The sequence below is a fragment of the Anolis carolinensis genome, chromosome 1 (genome assembly GCF_035594765.1).
Source record: "Anolis carolinensis isolate JA03-04 chromosome 1, rAnoCar3.1.pri, whole genome shotgun sequence".
NCBI classification, from domain to species: domain Eukaryota; kingdom Metazoa; phylum Chordata; class Lepidosauria; order Squamata; family Dactyloidae; genus Anolis; species Anolis carolinensis.
In genome coordinates, this window is record NC_085841.1 from 315,025,636 (window position 1) to 315,052,213 (window position 26,578).

Consider the following 26,578-nt stretch of genomic DNA (forward strand, 5'->3'; position numbering starts at 1 on the left):
ATGTTCCCAGATGTTTTGACCTTCAACTTCCAGAAATCCTCACAAGTGGTAAACTGGCTGGGATTTCTGGGAGTTGTAGGTTGAGAACTACTGTCACACAATAATGAAAAGCAAAGACAAAGTTTAACTGTATTACACGTGTATTTCAATTTTTATTTAAAGTATAATTTATTTGATTTAATGCTGGTTGTTTGAGTTCTGGTTAACTGAGTCTACAGTACAAATAATAGATTGTATAGTTAAGCGTATGAACAGTTTCTATGTGTGCATCTACACCAGGCATGGGCAAACTTTGGCCCTCCGGGTGTTTTGGACTTCAACTCCCACAATTCCTGGCCTCAGGCCCCTTCCTTTTCCCCCTCAGCCGCGGCTGAGGGGGAAAAGGAAGGGGCCTGAGGCCAGGAATTGTGGGAGTTGAAGTCCAAAACACCTAAAGGGCCCAAGTTTGCCCATGCCTGATCTACACTGTCAGTATAACGCAGTTCTAAACCACTTCAGCTGCCAAACTAAAGCTTTATAAAACTACAACTCCTGTGGTTTCCTTGCATCCAGCTGTCGCAGCTAAAGTGCTGTCAAGCTGCATTCATTCTGCGGTGTAGACGGACCCCGTGTGACCCTTGGAGAACAAGCAACCTTGGTGCAATCTTGTCTTCAGAACATCCCCGGTGCGTGTCAGGCAAGAAACCCTCTAACTGCGCATGCTCAGTAAGGTTCGGAATGGTCGGACGCACCACTTCCGCCCTCGTGACGCGACTTGCTCCGCCTCTGTCGAGTTCCCATAGCAACCAGCAAGCCCGGAGCCTCATGGCTGGTTGTTTACAGTCGCCTTTTGCTCTCTCCTAGAGGCTTGTAGTTAGATCCAGTTTGGGGTGAGTTAATGTGGGGATTTGTTTACAGAGTGTGCTTAAAGTAAGGAAATGCTGGGTTGCTGTGAGTTTTCCGGGATGTCTGGCCATGTTTTAGAAGCATTCTCTCCTGACGTTTCGCCTGCATTTATGGCAGGCATCCTCAGAGGTTGTGAGGTCTGTTAGAAACTAGGCAAGTGGGGTTTATATATCTGTGGAAGTCCAGGGTAAGAGAAAGAACTCTTGTCTGTTTGAGGCAAATGTGAATGGTGCCATTGGCCACCTTGATTAGCATTGAATGGCTCAGGAAGTTTGGAAACTCCAAGAGCCATGAGTTGCTGGCTTTTAAGAAGCAGCCTGCTTTCCTTCATATTTTTCATATAGGTATACATACATATAGAGAATAAGGGATGGGATGGAGGAGCATACACAGAGTTCACAGGAAGAGGGGGAATCCTGCAGGATCTAAGGGGAAGTGACGTCAGCCCCCCCCCCCAAGTCCATAAAAGTTCATAAAGTTTGGCAAGAATTTATAAAAGTTCCTATAAAGTTTATGACAGTTCGTGGAAAGTCCATAAGAGTTCATGGGGGTGTATAGAAGGCTCTAGGAGCACTGAGTAGCCAGAGTCCATTCATAAAACAGGAGTTTCATCCATAAAAAAGGAATCTAATTAATAAATAATAGCCAAATTGGTCAGATGCTAGTTTGGGTTACAGGGGCGTTGCCATGTGGGGCCATGGAAAAAGCCTTAGGTTTCCACATGGGGAGAGATAGGGAATTATGGGATCATTGCAGCCAGTCGTCCTTGGCAAAACTATGAATTCCCTGATTTTGAACTATCTTTTACAGAGTCCGGGGGGGGGGGGGGTGACCTCCGATCACATTACTACTACTACTACTACTACTATTATTATTATTGCAAATACTGGATGGCCATCTGTTGGGGTGCTTTAACTGTGTTTTTCCTGCAAAACAGAAGGAGGTTGGACTGGATGGCCCCTGGGTTGCTCCTATTATTATTATTATTATTATTATTATTTATTTCAAAGGCTGGATGTCCATCTTTTGGGGGTGCTTTGACTGTGCCTTACTGCATGACAGAAGGGGGGTTGGAATGGGTAGTCTCTGGGGTCTTCCATTGAAATACTGTTAAGTTTATGTCAGTTAAAATTGCTCTTCATTTTAAATACTGTATTGTTCTTTCTTTTTGCACTATGAACAAGATATGTGTAGTGTGCATAGGAATTTGTTCATTTTTTTCCAAGTAGTTTACACAAACATTATCCATCTATTTCATACTGGTCTGGCCCATCTGTCACATTTTAAAATGCGATGTGGTCCTTGTGTTCAAAAGTTTCTTGTGACTCCACAAGAAACTTTTCCTTTAGAAAGGGATCCCCTGTTCCAGACTAACTGTGCTATGTCTTTGAATATTTAAGGCTGTGATGGATATTACAAGGGGAAGCTTGGATGAAATTTCAAGGCCAGCATCTAATTCAAGAATCAATAATGGAAACAAAGTTTTAAGCACCTCTTTAGAGGTCTTAACACCAGAGCCAAACCTGCCCAAGGTAATAATTAAATTTGTGTTTGCAAGGTTTTGTGCAGGTATTGTCCATTGATTATGTAAAATTGCTACCAATCTACGTTCCTTATATGAGCCAGGCACAGAAAGCTTGGAAGAGGGTAGGTCATGTCGTATTTATCTCTCCTGATGATCAAAAGATACTTTTAATGTTATGGTATCAAAAGCTACATTGAAAATAAAATACTAGTTTGGAATGTGTCTGATGCCAGATCTCTTGTTAATAATTGGTCTATGTGCACTAAACTCTGGCGAGTAAATTTGTAGGTGACCTGCCCTAAATCTGATTACTAATCGTAGTATTGAATCAGTTATTAGATCATAGCTCAATACTTGTGAAACGTATTTTAGTTATATTCATATTAGCGAGATAGAAACATGGAAAAACATTTGCTCTTTGTTTTTTTCTGCTAATGTTTCTTTCACATCTTGAGAGATATATTCACAGAAGGGAGCCTTAACTTGGTACTAGCATTGAATGCTTGCCATTTTTGTTATACTTTGGAAACTGCCCTAAGTCCCTCTGGGGAGAGAGGGCAAGGTATAAATAAAAGTTTATTATTATTATTATTATTAATCCAGAAATAAGTATTCCTGAAAAACAAGATGCCCAATATGCGTTCATGTCTTAATCGTCAGTGCTTTTCTACTAGACCTACTGTCACAAGGTGGTCCGAGACCAAGATTTTACACTTTGGTGTAGAAATATACAGTATCAATTAACATACAGCAGAGATACACTGTATGTCAGTGTATACTTCCGCTGCACCAAATATGTACTGTATACAGTTTTGGTTTAAGACAGGTATCCTCAAACTGCGGTCCTTCAGCTGTTTAGGACTCCAACTCCCAGAAGCCCTAGCCAGTTTGTTAAATTATCTGGAATTCTGCGAGTTGGAGGCCCAAAGAGCTGGAGGGCCACAGTTTGAAGCTCCTTCTATGCTGCTATATAATACAGATTAGCAAAACAGGTAATCCACATTATCTGCTTTGAACTGGATTATATGAGTCTACACTGCCATATAAACCAGTTCAAAGCAGATAATGTGGATTTTATATGGCAGTGTATGAGATGCCTGGTCAAAAACTAAAACTTATGACAGCTGTAGAATTAATGCAGTTTGACTCCACTTTAATTGCCATGGCTCGTTGTATTTTACTATTGTATTTTAATCTTTGCCCCAAGTATTTTATAATGTGCTTTAATACATGCATTTTATTGTATTTATTTTATGGTGATATGTTTTAACTGTGTTGGGCCCTGCCTCAAGGCATGGGGAAAGACGGATAACAATTGTTGTTGTTGTCATCATTTGCACCACATTTTAAGTGCTTGCTAAGTGATATCAAACCTTTGATTTTATCTAGTGAAACTATAATGTAGACTATATCAGTGGGACTTGAAATGATACTGGGACAGTGGTTTTGTACAAGAAAATTGATAAGCTAATTGAAAGTCGCTATTTCTAATCATTTCTAGGTTGACTTTTACAATAATTACACAGAAGATGAATCTGAAAAAAATTATGAGAAAGGAGAGGAAGATGGAATTAAAAAAATGAAAAGCTCACAAGAAATATCTGAAGAAAATGCTAACAATGGTTTCCAGTTAGTGATACAGAACGAAAATCAGGTAGAAGGTATGAAAATTAATTTTATATGCAGTGCAGGCTCATGCTTGCTGATTCAGAAGTAATTGTGGTGTTCATTCAGACATATGCTGTTTTATAAATGAAGATTCCAACTGCAACACACAACTGTTTAGAACTGTTCTGAGTTTCTGAGAAGTTATGTTAATATCGAAATAAGATAGTAATTTTTACTGGATAAATATATAGATATTATGTGAGAATTTTGCATTTTCAGATTGCTTCTATTATGGCTGTCTAAATGCAATCTCCCTACATTTTTCAAGTTCATGCATTCAGATAAGCTGTTAATTTCATGTATCAGAGCAAATTCATCCAATCAGATAAATTGTCAGTTAAGGAAAAAGCATTTTACAGGGCAAGACTGCACAAAAGCTTCATGGATACAACACTTAGTTGATGATAAAGAAATCTGGTGTGACAGATTGGAAATGAATTGAAAACACTTAACAGTAATAACATGGTGAATAAGAAGGTAGGCTTGAAGGGAATGTGTTCAGCTCTGAAATGCCTCAATGATGCCTTGCTCCTAAGTAGAATTATACAGGGTATAGAGAATGTGTTGGATGGAATTTCTGAAGTTGCTATTCCTGGATGGTGAAGGCAGGACTTCTCTTCTGGCATTTCCACATTCATGAAAACTGATGATTTATGGGTCAGTGACACTGATGTACTCTTACTGCTTTGGTTTTTTGCCTGGCTCTTTTGTTTGGTTTCTCTTTGATTATTTGTATTATAATAACTTTTATTTGTTTGATTCTGTTCTTATGAGAGATAACTGTTCTCTCTGTAATAAAAAGCAAAGAAAACATTTTAACTGTGATTTGGGGTTGTTGTATGTTTTCCGGGCTGTATGGCCATGTTCCAGAAATATTCTTTTCTGATGTTTTGCCCACATCTATGGCAGGCATCTCACAACCTCTGAGGATGCCTGCCATAGATGTGGGCAAAACATCAGGAGAGAATACTTCTGGAACATGGCCATACAGCCCAAAAACATACAACCACCCTGTGATTCTGGCCATGAAAGCCTTCGACAACACATTAACTATGACTTGTTTTTCGGTTTCCACAATATTTAGAGAACAGACTAATCGCTTATCTTCACTGGAAACTTTTCCTTCTTTCAGCGAAACCCTTAATTGTTGTTCAACATGCAGAAATGAAGCAGTTGAAGTTTTCTCATTTAGCACCTCCATGATAGGAAAGCTTTACTGATTAAATTCCTGTACTTAAAAAACTTTAATAAGAAAACAAGACTGCTTGAGGAAAGGATGACAACTATATTCTTTGTAGAATTTAGATATCATGGGGAGGTACTAAATAAATCATAGCACACAAGCATAATTGTTACATTCTCCCCTCCCAAGTTTAAACATTAACCACAGGGCTACAAATTGTCCTTAAAGATGATGATGATGATGGTGATGATAACAATAATCTTTATTTGTATCCCCTCCTATCTCCCCAATATGGACTCAAAAAGATATTATGTAATGGCAGCTTTTGTATTTGGTTTAAATTTTAAAGGTATTGTTAAATTAATGCACATCTTCTGTTTTTTAGAATGTTCTTCAAGCCCAATGGATTCTGAAAATGATTGTACTGAAAATCAACTATATAGTTGCAGCAATGCTCCTCAGAAGAAACTAGCTAAATTACAGAAAGGTACGTTTAAAAATATTATTTTAAAGTATTTCTAGCTGTTTGGCTAGAAAATCTCATTCAGTAGCTTACAGATCAAGTGCCAAAAAGACTGTACTTAGTTTTAGCTTTTAAATAACACAACATGCAATGAAAGAGTACGGGGAGCACAATGGAAAGTAGTTAAATGTAGGGGACAATTATTAACATTAGTTATTTTAATGATCACCTAGGATAGAAATTATGCCCTGATGAGCCTTCATAAATTAGTTCCAGGTTTTTATGCAAGTTGTTGTGGGTGAGAGGGTAGCTCAGCCTCCTCGATTCTTGCTGGAATTTGTTGTGTCCTCACTCCCATCATAAAAGTTATGGCATTCTCTGTTCCATTGATCAGCAGATGGTTTTATTGTTCTTCCTCACAAGATAACTACTGTAGTTCCAAAAGCTGCGAAGGGGAAAGAAAGGCTTACCTTAGCTGGTGATAGCATTAGTGTTTAGAAATTCAAAAAAAACCAGCAGTTTATCTTGCTATCTGTTGCTCCTTCTACTAGAATAGACATTCCTAATCATCTGCATAATTACACTTATTTTAGAGATCCTTCCCTATAGCATTATTTATCCAATGCCAGATGTTAGTAAGTAAAAGGCCAGAAAACAAAAGGGCAAATGCGCTTCCAGTTGCAGAAAATATAGTGTTTTCCTCATCAGATATCTAGATGAAAGATACATTATCAGTTATAGTAGCTCCTATGCCGTCCTTTAAGATCAAACATGTCATATATTTTATTTTTGGTGATTTACATTGTTTGACTTGTTATGTGTTTTACTATTATTTATAATATTGTTTTGTTGTAAGCTGCTCCGAATCCCTTTTGGGAAAAGGGATGAGATATAAATAAAGCTTCATTCATTCATATATGAATGAAAATGTGGAAGATGCTAGAATAAAAACACATTGATGAAGGAAACTCTTGTGAAGGAATTGATTTCCAAGTTAAATAGATTTGAGAAACAGAAGCAAGCCTACTTAGAGAACTGGCAATAATGCTAGTTATTAATCCTTACTGTAACATTTTAAAGACACTATATTTATAAGTTGAAACCAAATTATACATGACTTGGGAGATCAGTTGTTTGTTTGTTTGTTTATATATTTGGGATCTCTATTTATTGACTGAGATTTATGCAGCTTTTTTTCTATGTTAGCAGAGCAAAATGTTACTAAGAATATTTGACTGCATTTGATATTAATTGATTCTTCTATATTTAAGTGACAGCCAAGTCTACGAACATAGGAAACTCTACGGAGAAAGATGTAGACCCTCTCGTCCTGAATGCTATAAAGAAGATGAAAAGGTTGGACCAGATATTGGCAAATAAACAATCTCAAGAAAGAGCCATTAAAAAGCAAGGCAAAGAACTGAGAAGAAAACTCTGGGAAGAATTTCAGGTTAGACACAGATATATATATTTAAAAATGCTGAGACCTTAAGCATGGTCTCAAACATTGGTTTTCACTTATATTTAAATGGTCTTTCTTACTAAAATCAGACATTGGTCTTTTTGGGGAAAGCCATAAAAGTGCTAAGTGCAAATTCTACTATAATTGTTCTGGAAATGAATAATCTTACACCATGGAACTTGCAGGTATGGGAATATATCTGGTGTGGAACTCATGTTTATGTTAAAATTATACCAAAATTATGTTGATACAGTTGCAAGATTTATGTTGATGCTGTTTAATAATCAGTGATACTTTTAAGATAGTTTTGCTAGCATTCATATTTATCAAAGATTAGAAAGCTACTGTATACATTTAAAGTTGGAGTTGGACTTTGTTAAATAAGTAAAAAATGTATTGTGTTTTCTAGCAAAGTTATGCGTAGAAACAAAATATAACAAAAATGCTTTACCATGTGACCAAAATCATGTTAGAGTGTATACCTTTTAATAAAGGATACTTGTTTTTCTTCTCTGAGCTCTTCATAATCTTGCGTACAGTTCTGTTCTGTTTTCTGAAACTTCTGGACTAGTTTCGTTGTATGTATTTATGTGTGTTTTGTCATTATAGTTTACAACATCTCCAAGTTCTACAGTGATTACAGAGGAGGGAGAAAACACTAGCAGATTTTTGGCTTTGGAATCACCATTACCAGAAACATTAGGTAAATGTCAAAAACGGATAATTATTAACATGTTTCTTTTAACTCAACAGAGTTATCTTAGGTGAAATGGAGGATTGATAGACCAGATTGTCAGCCACTTCCAAAATTGTGCAGATTATACCAGAGTGGACTTCTTTACTTGGACAGATCTAAAATAACCAGCAAAATTAAAAAGGGGGAAATCCAAGTAATCCAGCCCAACTCAAGGGAATGGAGCTTCTTTGAATCCAGCCGATGAAAAGACATCTCAACACTGTTTCTGGAATTCCAATGCTTGTGGTGCTAGATTTATGCTTTTGGAGTTTGCCACAGATATAACTGAAGAGACAGTGTGTTCATCTCCTATAGCAAATGGGACTTGTCAACCCCATCTTATCTTTAATGGCCAGTGGATAAGGAGTATAGGACCACTCTGCCAAATATTTTTATTTTCTATTTTAATTTCCTTGTTTGAAGGACAGGCTGTCAAGTCAATTTGGCAAGACAGCATTATGATCTCCTTATTTATGGGACATTTAAAACATCTCATAGTTTTGGCCAGTGTATATCATGTATGAAACACACAAAATATAACAAACTGATGTAAGCCTCTTCATTTTATGGGAGGATTACTCTCAAGTCTGTCTCACTGTATTCAGGGTCATATTCATGAAAGTGAAAGCTTGAAAAGCTAAAGTTGTTTTCAGCTCTTTCCCAAGTCCTCAGTTAAGATTACATTCATATACCAATTGATTTGAAAATAATCCCCATTGAAATTAGTGGACTGTAGCAGACATGTAGACAGCTGTATTATAAAAGATCCGTTTTCATTTGTGTTTTTAAATAGTTCCATGATAGATCTGTGTCAATATCGGCCTTTTTGTTCAGTAATTTAGTTGCTGTATTTCTGAAAATAGTGATTTTAGTGTGAAAAACAATATCCCCTTTGCATTTTTCAGACAAGAACTCAGTACATGACCATCTGATGTGTTCCTGCTTCAGGACATCCTGTTTCTTTCCACAATGTGGAGACAGATTATCTTGCTACCATTTAAGTGCATGATAGGGGAATTTTGAATTAGATTATTGTTTCACTAAGGCTCCTTCTACACTGCCATATAAAACTCAGATTATCTGCTTTGAACTGAATTATATGGCAGTGTAGACTCATGTAATCCAGGTCAAAGCAGATAATATGGATTATCTGATTTGATAATCTGCATTATATGGTAGTGTAGAAGGGGCCTTTATCCTGTAGGTGATTTAGATTCCTGAACAGTGTAATGTTAGGGTAATGAAGCATTTAGGTCCAAAGAAATTAGATATGAAATAAATTTTGTTTATAAATCACCTATGTGCACTTGTAATATACAGTAACCATGTCTGCTCTCATGTAGTGTTTTTTTTAATCATATTAATTATGAGGGCTCTTGCAGGCAGGCCCTATATCCTAGGATCTGACCCCAGGTATTCGGATTTAAATTGGGTTATATGAGTCCACACTGCCAGATAAACAGAAAACCTGGGATCAGATCCTGGAATATAGGGCCTGTCTAGAAGGGCTTTGAGCCTTCAAGTCACCTGCCAATTTAGGCTGGATCTACACTGCCATATAATCCAGTTCAAAGCAGATAATCTGAGTGTAGAAGTGGCCTCAGTTTCATAGAACCTTCTTAGGGCACTTCCACACAGCCATATAACCCAGAATATCAATGCAGATAATACACAATATCTGCTTTGAATTGGATTATCTGAGTCCACACTGCCATATAATCCAGTTCAATGTGGATTTTATACTGCTGTGTGGAAGGGACGATAGGCATAGAATACTCAGATGCAGTTTTACCAGTTTTTCTTTCGAAATGCAGTCTACAGTACCTGGTGTTCATTGGTGATCCAAATACTTACCAGGGTTAATATGTCATAGTTCCCAAGGACAGACATGATCTGGTGGTTCTAGGTATTTAGGGCATAATTGTTCATAATTTAAAACGAAATGTTTGAATGACCAACTTGGAAAGCTTGCATATTTTTTTTTATATATTTTAGTTGGCCAATAAGATGTTGCTTTTTGTGGGATTTGTTTTATTTTCAGACTAGGTTTGCATTGTACTGTACTTTAAACGGATGCAAAGCTGTATCATTTCCACTAGATGTCAGTATTTCATAATGAAACATTCTTGTGGACTCTTTTAGCTGTTTTTAAATAAGGAATTGTGGTTTGTTTGGGTAATTGTACTAAACAGCTCCACTACTATCTTGCAAAGGTACCTTTTGTGGTACTGCATCCATACTGGTCAGGAGAACTTGGCATAATATAATTAGTTTAAGAATCCTCCTTGCCCGAGGCATTTGTACTGACCAAGTGTAACCCTACACAGCATTGGCATATGGTTGTAACACATCCCTAAGTAAATGACTAATTTTATTTTTGAAATTTTTTTAACCTATCTAATTTTGTTTCCTTCAAAGACCACAGTATCTTATCTATGTGAAGTGTCTTGTTTATTCCAGGGTTTTCATTATCAATGTTTATTGCTGCGGTCAACTATTTGTGTCAGAAACTGCCAGTTTCCATTTCTACGGATTTCAAGATGGCAGGAATGAATACCTAGCTCTTCATCCTGTTTTAAAATATAAATATGTAGGAAATTTTTAATCATAGTATTTTTGTTATAGATTCTTCTGCTGTTGAAGAAGATGAAGTGTTTGTTAGTCTGTTTCACACACAGATCAATCCAGAAAATTATGCACATAGTGGAAGAGAAACCAAGCAAGGTATAAGATATATTAATATATTTTAGTTCCCTAGATCCTATTCAGAAAGAAAAATTATAAAATTTGAATACATCTATCATTAAAATGGATATTTAATATTATTAATATAAAAAGGAATGACTTCACCTAAAGCTATACTGACTGCGAACCACACAAATCTATTTCCAAATCCAGATTGAATAAATTTTTCAGGTACACTCATTTTGCTAACTTTTAAAACTCTTTCTTGGGTTACTGTGACTGTGGCCTCTTCCACACAGCTGTATAAAATCCACATTGAACGGGTTTATATGGCAGTTTGGACCAGATAATCCAGTTCAAAACAGATATTCTGGATTATTGTCCTTGATATATGGTTATATGGCTGTGTGGAAGGGCTCTGTGTGGAAATCCTACCATATAATACTTGGATATTTACTTAGATTTTTGGTCAATAATTAGGTTAATAGGAGGACTATTTTGGATATTTCTTCTCATCGTCTATCAAAACTCCTCATAAACTTCACAGGACAGAATAAAATCTGCCCTCCCTGCTGCTATTTTTTTTCTTTTCTGCTCTTCTTTTTCTCCTACAGGAAGGGAAGGAAGAACTATTAGGCCCTAACAGAGCTTCATACAGTTTGGTACATCTAGATAGCAGGCAAGTAATAAAAGCCTGCAATCTGGGGGTGAGGAAACTGGTTTGGAACCTGAGATGACTTAGCATAAGGAGGTCCATGGAATGAATGTTTCCCATTCTTACTGCAGCTTTTAGTGCTCTCTGAATGAAGAGCTGGATATTTTCCTGAACAACATATGAAAGGGTGGTGGAACTAATGTGTGGAGGAGAGATTATTAATCTGCATATTCATAAAATAAATTAAATATGTTGAGCATTCCATATCTAGAGTGCTTGGTACCAGAAATACTATGTATTTTGGATTCTTTTGGATTCTGAAATACAATAGTTGCACATACATAATGAGATATCTTAAAGACAGGACAAAAACTTTAACACTTTCATTTATATTTTATACTAGCTGTGCCCGGCCACGCGTTGCTGTGGCAAAGTGGTAGTGGTATTGGTTAAAAATTGTTGTGTAATTTTTATTTGACGTTATTTGCAATTTTTTATTAATTTTATTGTAAGTTATCTTTTTATTTATTATATTTTATTATTTTCTTGTATTATTTTTAGTTATTTTCTGTTATTATAGTATTTTATTGTATTAATTTTTATTGTTTTTTATTGGGTTGCTAGGAGACCAAGTTGGAAGAGCTTAGCCTTCTAACTGGTAGCAATTGGATAAAAGCAATTATTCCTCTCTCTCTAATTAGGACTTTATTTTTCTTTTCTTTTTGTTGTATCAACCTAGAGCCGTGGATGATGGGTTGTGTTGTCAAATTTCGAGGTTGGGGGGCCTGTAGTTTTGTTGTTTTGTTGGTCACCGTGATGCCATCACTCTTTTATATATATAGATATCTCTTATACACATAGCCTGACAGTAACCTCATGCACAATATTTTTAATAATTGGTACAAGAAACATAGTTTGTGTACAATGAACCATCAAAATGCAAAGATGTCTATCTTATCCAACCATGTGGACAAGTTTGGATTTTGAAATACTTTGGAATTCCAGATAAGGGACACTCAGCTTGTATTTTAGGATCCAAGCCATGATGAGTACATGTGCTCCCTTCTCCTCATGGACATGAACACATCAGAACATATCAGAAGTGTACATAATACTGTTCAGCCATTTTGAATGGCAATTTTCTATTGTTTCTCCATATTTACTACGCAAATTATTTCAAGGGAAAATGTCCTTAAAACTGAAAAGCATTTTGTGTAGAAATAGACAAATACAGAGGCATTATGTAGAGATATTTTTCCATGTTTTCCTAACTGCAGATTGTTTAAGTGAAGATAGAACAAGAAGCACAATGAAGACAATAGAAAATATGCATCAAAAAAGTGAAGCAAGCTATAAAAACTATCCTGATTTTATTAAAAAGAACATAGAGGTATGTTAATGATCTGCCTTTGCAAAACACAGAGAAGGAACTCTCAAATCTCATCATGCTTACAAATTAACAATGAGTGATTAGGTTTTCTGCAAAAGTTATCCAACATATTTTAGCTGAAGATTATTGGGAAAATGTGATTTTAGATTGCCTATTGCTTCCGGATTATTGTATTTCATTGGAGAAAAGATTAGAATTTGCTCATCTGGCATTAATAAACACATCTATATAACAGAATAACCCATTTTAACCCCATTGTCTTTATTATTTTACAATGTGAGTCTCTTCTGATGTAGTCCTTGTGACCTCTGACAGTAAGTGGAGGGAAATCTTACAAGGCTCTTTGTACTTCAAAGATAAAAAGGTAAGAAATTGTTAAAAATTATGGATGTAGTCAAAGATTATGCTTCAACAAGACTTGTAAAGCTGCAGAGATCCTAGCACATCCATTATATTATCACCAAGTCTTGTAGCAATAAATATAGTTTTAACTGTATGTGGCAAGGAGTGTTTTATTTTGTCTACTTTCAAGTACTCCCCATTCAGCTTTTTTGGAGGACTTATTCTTTTGACAAACAATTAAGGTGTTGAGCTTATCCATTAGAAGTTACTGTTTTGGTACCAATTGCCCTTCCATGTGGATGGAGCTCCATATTTATATGTATATAAATAAGTCAAGTGTAGGTACTGGGGATGAAATTATGGATTCTGAGATGGGTTAGGGATATCAAGAAGGTTTCTCTGTGAAGAGGAGAAAGTAGCAATATTGTCTTGGGACCAGCTGCCTCTGGCTACTGCCACCATTTTCCCATCCAGGTATTCAAAAAAGCCAGCATGAGAGGAAAGGGTCAGTGTTTCTTTTAGGTTCTCCTAAGATGGAGCAAGCTCTTGCCTTTCGCCACTCTGCTCAGAGAAGGGCATGACTCCTTTTTTGATGCTTAAATGGAGCCATGGATAAGTCGACCCAGGTTTTTTGGGTCAATTTTTAAAATTCAAATTTATATACAGTACTTCTAAATGGCTTTACATAGTAATATGACACCATGTGACAGTACAAATTACATTTCTGGCCGCTGCAACTATGCTTTAGCTCAAGCTCTGAGGTCATCATCAAGGGTTGCTTCATATGGAATGCATTACAGTAATCCAATCAAGAGACTATCCCTGTCCAGAAATATTCATAACTGAAAAACCAACCAAAGTGCAGTATTTTGAGAGTGAGAGCAAGATAGTTATCTTTCCTCATTTGCTATATCATATGCCATGTTACTATGGCTCTGTTGTGCTGCTAAGGGTTTAATTATCCACAACAGTATATACCTGAACCTAGTTTCCATCTGTGTGCTCCTTATAATATGTCATTTGATGTAATTTTTCTCCAGCTGTGCTTCAATACCAGAAATCACTATTGGACAAAAAAAAATGGTGCAAGAAAGAAGTGACAAGAAGAAGGTTCCAGAACTCTACAGCCTGATATCTTTTAATCTTAAATTACGCCTGTACTCCAAATCAGTGGTTCCTAGCATCATGCATACTGTAGCCCTTACCTATTGATATATGCTGTATATGGCACATATGGCTTGATCATTGGGTTTATCTATTACCCCTGAAGAATATTGAATATTTCAAGCACACCTAATTCTTCACTCCTGTTACGATCCTGTGCAACTAGTTTATTCATTTTTAGTTGTTGTATTGATATGATTGAGAGCCTGTGTGGTGTAGTGCGTTAATTGTTGGGCTAGGACACTGGGAGAGCATGATTCAAATCTGCTCAACCATAGAAACTCATTGGAGGACCTCAAGCACATCACACTCACTCAGCCTCAGAGGAAGGCAAGGGCAAACTCCTTCTGAACAGATTCTACCAAGAAAATCCCATGATAGGTTTGCCTTAGGATCTCTGTAAGCCAGAAATGACATGAATGTACAAAACAACAAATATTGATACTAATAACTGTACAAAAATGTATTTGAGGATTCCAAACAGCTTTTCTATAAGCTCTCATAGAATCATAAAGTTGGAAGGGACCACATGGGCATGTAGTTCATCCCCTCCCATGCAGTAAAAGCACATTCAGAGCACCTCTGACAGATGGACAACCAAGCTTATCTTCAGACTTAACAGCCACTTTATTACATTTTTTCAACATAACTGTAATTCTTTCCCCCTTTCATCTAACCTTACTAATTGTAACAAGAGCAACAAACACAATAATAAAAAATACCTCAAAATTTGGAGAATTATTGTAATGTAAATAAGAAAGACAGTTATTAATATTCCAGGCCTTCCACTTTCCAAATTTCTTTTTTCAGCTAGCCAAAGATGCAGCCAATCAAGTGGTTATGCTAGAAGAAGAAAAGAAAAGGCTGGCAGAGTTGCTCAGAGATACTGAAGAGGAGACAAATGAACTCAACGTCACTGAGGTGTGAGGATATTAATATATGTTGAAAAAATGGATCCAGAATTCAAGTAGGTAAAAGATGAATAAAATGATAAAATATTTTTGGCACCTTGGGGGAGATTTTGAAATTCTACATATCTAGTTTGTTCTAGAGACGATTGGCATGGTAGATGGGATGAAGTGGATAGGACAACTCAGTTCAAATGTTTTTGTCATGAGCCTTCCATTGATTTGAGCATGTCACAAAGGGTTGTTTTGGAATACAACATTTAGTAGGGGTTAATTGTGTGGATGCTGTGCTGCAGTTTTACACTCCTTTGTCATCATATAAAACAAGACTCAGATCTGGAAGGAGACTTCCTCTTGAAGGATCTATAGCACTGTAGCCTTAATGACTAGGGACCTTATCAGATGGCAGTATTGAGAGGCATTGTTAAGTAAAGAGAAGAATTGGAGGCTAATTATACCTTCCATTCCTCCCTCGCTCATTTTCATTCATTCTCATCAGACCTTTCATGCTTTCCCATAGGTGCCCACTATCTTCTTTATAACACATAGGCAATAAGTCTCCACCCTAGCTGTTTTTTCTCCATGCAAATCTGCCAGAATCCCTTTCCATGGGATGCAGTAGTTCTGCATCTAAACCCACTGGACCCTTGAAACAGGGATACTGTTTTAAACCATTGCATTCCATGGGATCCAATTGTTCTGCATCAAAACCCATTGGACCCTTGAGACAGGGATGCTGTTTTAAAGCACTTCTTTCAATAGGAAGGAGTAATCATGCATTTCTATAAACAGGGATGACAGCTCTCTGTTAAACACAATATTATAATTGAGACAAACCAGCATATGAAAACTGACTGTTCTCTGTTATACGATGCCTCTATTACATTATATCTGTCATTAATAATAAAAAAGAAATTTCAGAAGGAAAAGAGTTATTATGCACCTGTAAAGAGGGATGACAGCTTGCTTCTAAGGACAGCTCGCTGCTAAGGACCACCCATTGGAATGCCCCTTTTGACCATGGCAAGCTCCAAAACAGAACAGAGACTGTCATGGACCCATCACATGCTGTTTTGAGCTAAAAGAACTGGCCCTTAGTGCTATTTTGGCTGAATTCACGATTTCTCCCCGTGATTACAGATCTGCCCAATTTCACAATTCCTCTGTAGTTCTGTAATTGGGAAAGGGGGGGGGAGGACGGAGCAACGACCAGAAGTCATCTGATGGCAGCTGTGACTCTTAGCAACTTTATGGTGGCTGCCCATAAAATGGAGGGAGGTGGGGGATGACACAACTGTAAGTGTGATGAGATGTTAAGAGAAGTGGGGAAATGCATCCATTAATATCCTTAAGAAACCTATCCACAGCATGAAGATTTAATACTTATGCCAAAGTCAATTCATGTTTATTGGCATCCAACACCAACAGAAGGAAAAATTTCTTTCCCTCCAACTCTCCTTTCAGTGACACCAAAAAACTTACTCCATTCCAGATTGAGAGGGATCACTGATTCTGATGGAAGTAATGGCTCTTGTGAACGTATCCCATTGGCTGCTGACTGATGTTTGTCTAATGCTTCATTCAGAAATTGAAAATCACTGCAACCTGTCTCTAAAAGTAGCTTGACCCTCTTCTTCACTCTTGAGTATTTTGCATTTCTGGGATAATATCTGACAGAGCATATGTACAATACAGATTTGTTTACCTGCAGCATTATTCATTTTTCTAAATTGGGAAAAGCTACATTGCTACTTATTATTATTCACATTTCTTATGAAACAATAGTTTCTATCTTTTAAACTTATAATTAATGCATTAGCATCAGAATATAACTGGCTTTCTGTGTGAATAAGACCTTCTCTCTTTGCTTTGTACATACTACTCTTTTTTCATGGGCCGGACTTTAGAGCAGCAGGTAAACTACCAGCAGTGATAAATCTTGTTAGTCGAGAGGTTGACATTTTGAAGCCCGGGTCAGGGTGAGCTCCTGATCTTTAGCCCAGCTTTTGCCTACCTGACCTTTAGCCCAGCGATTTGAAAGCAAAATGTAAGTAGATAAATAGGGACTACTTAAAAGCGAGGAGGTATTAAGGAACTCATAAAAGGAAATGCCAGCAATCGATCAAAAAGGAGAAAGTTACGAACAAAGCCCTTTGGCAGGGAGATGGAGTGACAGCACCCTCCCCCCTCTGGTGGCCGGAAACAAGCACAAGCCTCCAAGAAAGCCGAAGATGGGGAAAGGGCTCTATATACCTCTATCTATGTTCAGTTGTCGGCCTTGTCTGTCTATAAAACATATTGAATGTTTGCCGTATATGTATGTTCTGTGATCTGCCCTGATTCCCCTTTGGGGTGAAAAGGATGGAATATAAATACTGTAAATAAATACACTTTCCAAGTTCATTGGAAATTCTCTAACAGTACACTTGATCTGAGAATACACATTCAGCCTTTTAGTGTCTACTTGTCTGGTTCTCTATAATGGCAAATTCAGACCTGATTGCTACTCTGATATTGATACTGCTTGACTGAAATCCTGCTTCAGTAAAATCAACAATCATACTTAATACTTCAGCATAACATGCTTTCTTCATGGCATGCAAGTGTATTGTCTGATGAAGGCACACATAGTATTTCCACAGTGATGTGCCAATAAAGCATGCTTCTGTTTTGAATCATTTTTCATATAATTTGAAAATATGGCAATGGTGATTTTTCAAACATTTAAACAATTTGAAAGGCTTATCACAAGAACATACTGATCATCCAGTTTCCCAAAACACAAATGCATCTGAAGTGTCCCATTTGTTTAATAGTACGTGGTGTTAGAAAAGCAAGTTCTGATTTAATCCATTAGGTATGTATTGGCAGTAGAAATACGCAGTGACTTGTATTTCTACAGGCAAATTAAAATCAGCACAATTATATCAAGTCTCCAAAAGAATATGTAAGCTGTAAACTGATCTATAGTCATTACTTTAATAGTAAACTTCATTTTGAAATTTGTGTAGTGAAGTACAAGGTGTTTGAAAAAGAACTCCCTAGTTTTAAGTATAATTACATTAAAACTAGGGAGTTCTTTTTCAAACACCCTGCATTGATTTCAATAATTTTCTCCAGAAAATTATTTCTGAACTTCCCTCTTTCTCTTTTTGTGAATTTTCATTTTAATACTCAGCCCCAGTTTGATTGAGATTTTGAATCGTTTGCCCCAAGCAGAATCTTTGTTCTTATAAAGAAGATATGATGATGGGTTTTGTATTTGTTGTATCATTTTGAGATGCACATTAATTCATAATTCTTTTTTTTAGAAAGAAGTAATGGGGTGGTTAGTACCAGGTGAAGGATACACACCCGAACCAGTGGAATATCACCACCTTGCAGAAATCAGTGCTAAACTCAAAGCAGTCATCTCTGATGGAGATTACGCTGCTGTTGATAATTCTTTAGAAGTCCCCAGTCAGATTTATCAGGTACAGTACAATTTGAGGTATGCATTGGAATGTGAACAATATTGTGTAAGAAGGTTTTTTAAATCGAATTTGATTAATGTTTCATATCTTCCTTCTAACTTCAAGTATAGAAAGTTGTTAATTGATTCAGTTAGATCAGCGGTTTTCAAACTCATACTCCGCGAAGCCTATTCTTATTCTTACTATTTTATGACACAGCAAACAAGATAGATATGCTGGATTTCGTATCACAAAATCACAAGTCGAACACTTCCCAAGTATCTAGGACTGTGTGATGTATTTTCGGATGATGCGCACAGATCCCAGTAGGGTGGCCTTTTGCAGTTGGCAGATCGTAATTTTGTCAATGTCTATTGTTTCCAAATGCCGGCTGAGATCTTTTGGCACGGCACCCAATGTGCCGATCACCACCGGGACCACCTGCACTGGTTTCTGCCAGAGTCTTTGAAGTTCAATCTTGAGGTCCTGATAGCGGCTGAGTTTTTCCTGTTGTTTTTCGTCAATGCGACTGTCACCTGGGATGGCAACATCAATGATCCAAACCTTTTTCTTTTCCACAACTGTGATGTCTGGTGTGTTGTGTTCCAGAACTTTGTCAGTCTGGATTCGGAAGTCCCACAGTATCTTTGCGTGTTCATTTTCCAATAATTTTGCAGGTTTGTGATCCCACCAGTTCTTTAATGCTGGCAGGTGGTACTTGAGGCATAAGTTCCAATGAATCATTTGGGTCACATAGTTGTGCCTCTGTTTGTAGTCTGTCTGTGCGATTTTCTTACAGCAGCTGAGGATATGATCAATGGTTTCGTCAGCTTCCTTGCACAGTCTGCATTTTGGGTCATCAGTGAATTTTTCGATCTTGGCCTTAATTGCATTTGTTCTCATGGCTTGCTCCTGGGCTGCAAAGATCAGGCCTTCTGTATCCTTCTTCAGTGTCCCATTCGTGAGCCATAGCCAGGTCTTCTCCATATCAGCATTTCCTTCAATTTTGTCAAGGAACTTTCCATGCAATGTTTTGTTGTGCCAGCTGTCAGCTCTAGTTTATAGTGCGGTTTTCTTGTACTGATATTTTGTCTGCTGTGCTTTGAGGAGTTTTGACTTCAATCAAAGCAGGTTCTTCACTTTGCTTTACATATTCTGCGAGGGCATGTTCTTCTTCTTTGACTGCTTATTTTACTTGTAAGAGTCCTCTGCCCCCTGATCTTCTAGGCAGATATAGCCGGTCAACATCACTGCGAGGGTGCAGTGAGTAATGAATGGTCATGAGTTTTCTTGTTTTTCTGTCGAAATTGTCCAATTCCACCTGTGTCCAGTTTATGATGCCAGCAGTATATCTTATGACAGGTATGGCCCAGGTGTTTATGGCTTTGATGGTGTTGCCTCCATTGAGCTTGCTTTTGAGAATTTTTCTGACCCTTTGTGTGTATTCTTTGCTGACCACAGTTTTCACATGTTCATGCTTTATTTATTTATTTATTTATTTATTTGTATTCCGCCCTATCTCCCCAAGGGGACTCAGGGTGAATTCCAACATACAACAGTAAATATTCAAGTTAATTATTTGGGACATTATATCTACAACTGTAATGAATTGCTTTTTTAATAGTAGCTTTCCAGCTCAGATTAAAACCATAAAGGGCAATTGATTGCTATTAAGATTCCTAAGATAATGTAGCATGAACAAAAGGTTAATACAAACTACTTGAGTTCTTGACTTTCACACACTGTCATATTTTGGCAGACAAATAGCGGAACAATAATCAAAGGAAGTTTCCTCATATTATTCCAATGTCTTGGAATATGTCTGAAAGCAAAAGGCTAATTCTGCTATGCTCCCAGGAGCCTCTGGACCTCAAAGCTGTCACTGGTCCAGAACTGATTATTATCCTTCCTTGGCATTGAGCCAGTTTGACTTTATGGGAAAATGCCTTATTTTTGGAGAGTGGAAGAGATGTTAGTTTAGAAGCCTAATTAAAAGAAAGTGGTTCAGACTACACTTTGGAAAGTCAGAATAAGATGTAAAAGTGTTTGCAGCACTGTGTGTTTGGGGTTGTTAGAATGAAAATGTATCATAGTTTGTAAGTGGATGAATATATTTACAGGATTACATACACACAAAATGCATTTAAAACATTGAACTGTGAAATATGTTGTGCTATTACATGAAGATTAACTTTTTTGTTAATTTGGAAGTTAGCAGCAGCAGACATATCTCCCAACAAGTTTTGCAGCATAAACAACTGCCTTTTGGATCGAAGTGTTAAGCATTTTTGTGGTTGAGAATTAGCAAATAAAAATAAATAAAGTTGATGACTAAAGAAATTCGTTGTCAGAGGTCACACCAAGCTATCTATAAATATAGTCCCCTTGTTGTATTTGAAGAGTATCCAGTTTAATTTTGTGTATGTGAACACAAACTCATATGTCCTACCAACTGAGAATACCTGTTTGAAATCAAACTATAATATGCCATAATCAGGGTATTTTCTTTTAAGGTACCACAAAATATTTTTGTTTTAGCTGGCTGTTACAGCTAATAATATGCTTAGAGCAGAGCTTTCCAAACTATGTGTTGTACACATTAGTGTGATAGCTGTAGTTTGTCACACTAGCACAATAAGTATGTGAAATAAGCAATAAATCATATATTTTAAAATATATAAATGAAAGGGTTGGTTTCATAAGATTTGTCTTGTCCGCATACTTTTATGTATGTGTCCGTATTCTTATAAGGAGTTGGTTTAACCTTGGGTTTGCTATTAAAACTGAATTACTGTGTCGTAAAATGATGCATTTCTGAAAATTGTGTCACCAACATGAAATGTTTGGAAAGCTGTGTCCTAGGGAATGTGCTAGTTTGCTTCCTATTTTTTTTCTGTATTCCTCATCACACTTGCTCAGTAACAGATTCTGGAGACAGCTGTTTACATTGCTAGCTGTATGTAAGCACACAAAGTGACAATATGATCACAATATGATCACTTATAGTAGAGTCTCATTATTTTCCTGGTCAAGCTTTATTGCACTGTTAATTGCAGATACATTGCTGAAAGTCTACTGTTCTCTAGCACTCCTTCACCATCCTCCCAATGCCAATGCTACAAAAAAAGATTCCAGCTAGTCTGAATACATAAAAAGGGGGCTGGGCTCCCATAAAAAAAAGACTTTGCAAAAAGGAGCTTATTTGTCAGAAGCTTTGTGAACTGGGACATGGCTGTACTGAATTCCACAGCAATAGGAAACAGGAAAGCAATAGAAATGAGGCTAAAATGAAGAAGAAAAGAAAAGGCGCTCTCTCAGTTCTTGTATGTGTCATTTGCATTGCCCTACAGTGAACTTTCTAACACTGACTGCACATAATTGTTGTTTCTGGACAACCTGTGAAACACTGCTACTCCAGCTTTGTGTTTCCTGGCAACAGTTATCAAGTAGCACACAGAAATACTATCTTATGAATAAGGGCCAAGAAATGGAACAGTCAGACAGTTTGGATATTGTTTTAACAGGATAGTGGCTAAGGAATGTTTCAGAGAAATAAAAGTAACAGATAAGAATTCATGTAAATGACTCAAACTCCCATCCTCACTTCTTTTCAGCATTTAAACCAGTCCAGTGGTACCCTCCTAAGAGAGTGAAAAATTAGTAGCCTGCTTGAGCAAACATTTGTTTTTAAATATTCTTGGTTTTTTCCTTTATATTGGTATTTAATACTGTTTTTGACAATACAATATTTTACTGGTTTTGAGAGTCAGTTGGCATTCTCCGTCAAAACTAAACTTTACTTTCACCCCGGTCTCCTGCTGAAATACAAATTATAAAACTCCAGGAAAATGTGAATATGCCTTTGCCCATATTAATCTTCTCTTATCTTTACCACCTAGTTCCCAAATTTCCTTTGGTTTATTTACCTTACTCTTACATTTTGGCCAAAACGACTATGGCAAATACACGTTTCTTTATGTTGCTCTATAAATCATGGGTGAGGAAAACGAAACCTAGAGCTCCTGAAGCTCCAAATTATTTTCAGTATTTTTTCCTGTGGGATTATTACCCTCAAAAATGTAATTGTCCCTCTTGGACAGCTCCCTTCAAAAAAGGATATTTGGGGAATCTCACCCCCCATACTCATAAAAACCTGGAAGTATAAACCAAATTGAGAGCTGGAGGTGGACCCAATGCCTTTAATAGTTGCCCACCTTGGTCATTATGCAACAATGAAGATGAACAATAACGTAATATACAGGCAGTCCCCGAGTTATGAACACCTGACTTATAAATGACTCCTAGTTGGGGTGAGGCAACAGGAAGTGAGAGAAATCTACCTCTCAGAAGGGAAATACACTCCTGGGGAAAAGGTATCTCCACTGAAGCTTTATCTCCAGTCCTTGTTTCCACAACAAGCCACATTTTTCAAATTCCAACTACCATATCACAGGGGCAGAAAGTGAGATAAAAGTAATGCTTCCCTATGCTGTCCAAAGCATGTTATAGATCAGCGTTGGACAGTATAGAGAAGGGTTAACACCCCTGTGAGATATCTATATCTATATCTATATCTGTATCTCTGGAATAACACTTTAAAAATGTACCTGTTCTGACTGACATACAAATTCAACTTAAGAACAGACCTACAGCTCTTATCTTGTTCATAACTTGGGGACTTGCATGTATATACTCATATATAAGTCGAGGGCAGATTTGGTGTAAAAATAATATGGATTTTGATATGATTTGTGAGTAAGTTGAGGGATATTCTTCAATGAGAGAAAAATACTAATGCTGCCTTGGGACCAGCTACCCCTGGCTGCCACCACTACATTTCCCTCCAGGCATTCAAAAGGCCAGAAGCAGTGCTATGGTGGAGAGAGTAGAGGGGTTGGTCCTCCTTTTCAGTTCTCCCAGGATCGACTAAGCTCTTGCCTTTTGCCACTCTACTGAGAGAAGGGGATTGCTGTTGTTGTTTTAAAAGATTTCAGATACCATTGTTTACTGTATTTGAAGAAACAAAAAGTCTAGATTTCTGTGTCTTTAATCCTTAACAAATGGCTTTAATAAGTTTAAAGGAATGCAGTTTGGCTACTAAAGGAATATTGAATCCAGAATTCTTTCCCAAGATTTGAGTTGTTTTTAACTAGGGGAAAATTGGTCTGATGAAAACCACCTTTCTCTCGCAAGCATTTCTTTCTTTTTATGCCAATTTTAATTTTAATTAAGTAATTTTAGTTATAGCTATTTCTTCATTTGGCTGAATTATCTATTTTATTTAGTTTGTGTTCCTCAAAGATTAATTCAGCTATATAATATAGGATTCTTTTTAATGTGTAAATGGTGTGCCTGCATGATATTGTGAAAGGGTGGAAAGGGGTTCATTTGTGATAAAGAATCACCATTTCTAAAAGCAGCAAAGGAGGTAGGGCTATCTGGAGAATGTGAATATATCCAATTTCATTTAATAACTCCTTCAAATTTGATGTACACTGGCAGAGGTGTTGCTATGGAGAGTGGGGAAGGCCCCACATTTCTAGCATTTCAGGGAGTAAGACACTGAATATTGTTCACACCTAGAACTCATATATTTGCTGTGTTCACAATCCCTTGTGAACATTTGCCTACCCCTTTCCTTTGAATGCCTGAACTGTATTTCTAAATGTCACTTGACATTGTGGTTGTGATATTTTTAGGTACTGGATGAGAATAATACAATAAAAATGTTATGCCACACACAGTTCTTTCACATATTTAATATTTTCATCAATTTATTCATTACGATGCTAATTTTTATGAAGTGTGAATACTGAAATTATAGTGTTATTTTTTTAGTGCTTTTGAATGATTTTTGTTTCATATCAGTTAAAGTATTTTGAAAGTCTATTAGAAGTCTGTAGTCCCCTGTTTATTCTTTACTCTACAAAGACATCTTACTCAAGCAATGAAAAGCATCAAAGTAAGTTACGAATACCTTATACTTAAAAAAACCTTTTATGGCCCATAGTTTTGCAGGCCTGTGTTGTCAGTTAACTGAATAAAATTCACAAAGCATAGTTGCTTTAAAAAATAATCGGACAAGCAACCGATTTGTGGTCACTTCTAACTAATATTTTTTCCTGCTACAATAGTATATGCCTAAAAATAAATTCCCAGTGCCACAGAGAGGCCATCCTATGCACTTTTTTATGAGAGTAAGCACAACTAAATATAGCGGGACTTATTTGTGACTACCCCAAATGTAAATAGAGGAATGCTGAAAATGATGTGAATTTAGACACAGCTCCTATACTGGTATAGTTCTGAAGTTAGAGTTGTCAAATTCATCTTTGGTCCAAAGGTGTTTAGAATGCATGCTAACTTCACCTTCATCTCAAGTTACCATTCCATGTCTTGTATCATTTTGGATGACCCCCCAGCTCTAAAAATCAACCTTTGGTGAGTGTGGTAGCTCTCACAAGGGATTTCTAGGGAAGAGCAAGGCAACAACCACTTCTGCAGACAAAACACAACGTTTTTAGTATCCGTCTTTTTATGTGAGTATTTTTTAGCACTGACAAACACATGACTGGTCAATAGGGTAAGCAAATATTTGTTATTTCAAAGCAATTGTGGCTGCAGAGAAGCTTGTGAAAAGCACCGATCTCACTGGTATTACTGTTGACTGATGGTTTATCAACACTAACCCACCCCCTCCCCAAACCCTGCTACTAGAAGCTCCTTTACTGTTGTTCATTAAGCCTTGTTGCTTTTAATTCTAGTGGCTGTTTTGGCTGAAAATGTACACTGTTTGGAAAAAGAAGTATGCTTGATATCATAAATGCGTGCTTTTAATTAACATTTGGATGGTTTTATTTTGGCAAATTTTGAAAAGGCATCTAGTTTCTTATTATGTGTAGCCAGAGAGAACCTTTGATCATCCATATTTGCCAAATATTACCTCAGTTGCTTTAGGCTCTGGATACAAATGATGTCATGGCAGCAAGTGAGAGGAGTGGAAAGTAAGAAGCTGGACTTTGCTGAAACTTTCATTCCTCTGATTAATAATACTATTCTTTGTCCCTTGTTCACTTTCCTAATCCCCATAATCAGATAAAAATAAGTTCATCCTCTCATGCTTTATATTAAATTTAAAGCATGAATACTGCTAAATGCCAGGAAGGGTACAGTAGTTCAAATTCCTTTGTTAAAACTAATCTTTTGGCAAGAGTATTGGACACTTTTCTGTTTAAAAAAATCTAAGGCTTCATTAATATTTGTTATTACTCAAAAAGTATTTTCTTATTATCATTTCAGATGTCACATTTATTCTGTTGTAAAATTAAAGATAACTTTGCTTATCACAGGATTCCTACATGAAAGGCAATTATTGTAGGAATTTAGCCTGTTATGCCCAGCATGGAATATCTAGTAATTCCTCATAGCTGTATGTACTCATGCTACAGAAAGCTATGGTTACAAAATAATTATCCAGTTGAAGTGATTTCAGTTTAGGGAATTTCATAATATTTCCTAAGCAGTTTCAACAGACAGGATCATTTGGTAAGACACTATTCTTGACTCTGGAAATCATAACAAAATTAATTCTACTTTTCAATATGCAAAGCCAATTAAATAGTAGTTATAGCATACACAGAAGCACAGAATAAACATGTAATATGGTGCTAAGTATGAGACTTATTTTTCTTATTGTGATGAAAATGTGCTATAACATTTGCACCTATGTTGTTAAAACATCAGTAATGCCTACCAATAGCACTACCTTTCCATGGTGGTGGGATTGTGTGTAAAGATATATAATTTCATATTAAATACTCACTAGAAGAAAAGTAATGCTTAGTAAGGTTGAAGGCAGTAGGAAAAAAACCCGAAAGGAAGATCATATTACAGATGGATAGCCACTATAACAGAAGCCATGGACCAGAGTCTGTACGACTTGAGTAGGCTGTTGATGATAGAGTGATTTGGAAGTCTCTCATTCATAGGGTCACCATAAGTCAAAGTCAACAGTAGGGAAGAAGAGTTCCTATTTTGCTGTGGGAATTTGACAATACGGT

General features: G+C 36.7%; 1 protein-coding gene across 6 annotated transcripts in view; it reads left to right on the forward strand.

Moving 5' to 3' along the window:
- Nucleotides 1-641: 641 nt before the first annotated feature.
- fsip1 (fibrous sheath interacting protein 1) overlaps nucleotides 642-26,578 on the forward strand; it is a 119,997-nt gene continuing 94,060 nt past the window's right edge. For 3 of the 6 annotated variants that reach the window (XM_062967331.1, XM_003224770.4, XM_062967336.1), the window contains exons 1-10: nucleotides 731-869; nucleotides 2,286-2,417; nucleotides 3,912-4,071; nucleotides 5,647-5,748; nucleotides 6,996-7,174; nucleotides 7,796-7,889; nucleotides 10,548-10,646; nucleotides 12,540-12,652; nucleotides 14,969-15,079; nucleotides 18,378-18,539. In XM_062967331.1, the coding sequence (XP_062823401.1) occupies nucleotides 2,292-2,417; nucleotides 3,912-4,071; nucleotides 5,647-5,748; nucleotides 6,996-7,174; nucleotides 7,796-7,889; nucleotides 10,548-10,646; nucleotides 12,540-12,652; nucleotides 14,969-15,079; nucleotides 18,378-18,539 (1,146 nt within the window). In that variant the 5' untranslated portion in view covers nucleotides 731-869; nucleotides 2,286-2,291. Of the gene's footprint in view, nucleotides 666-730; nucleotides 870-2,285; nucleotides 2,418-3,911; nucleotides 4,072-5,646; nucleotides 5,749-6,995; nucleotides 7,175-7,795; nucleotides 7,890-10,547; nucleotides 10,647-12,539; nucleotides 12,653-14,968; nucleotides 15,080-18,377; nucleotides 18,540-26,578 lie in introns of those variants that run through there. The other 3 variants (XM_062967326.1, XM_062967329.1, XM_008116848.3) reach the window with 3 other exon arrangements.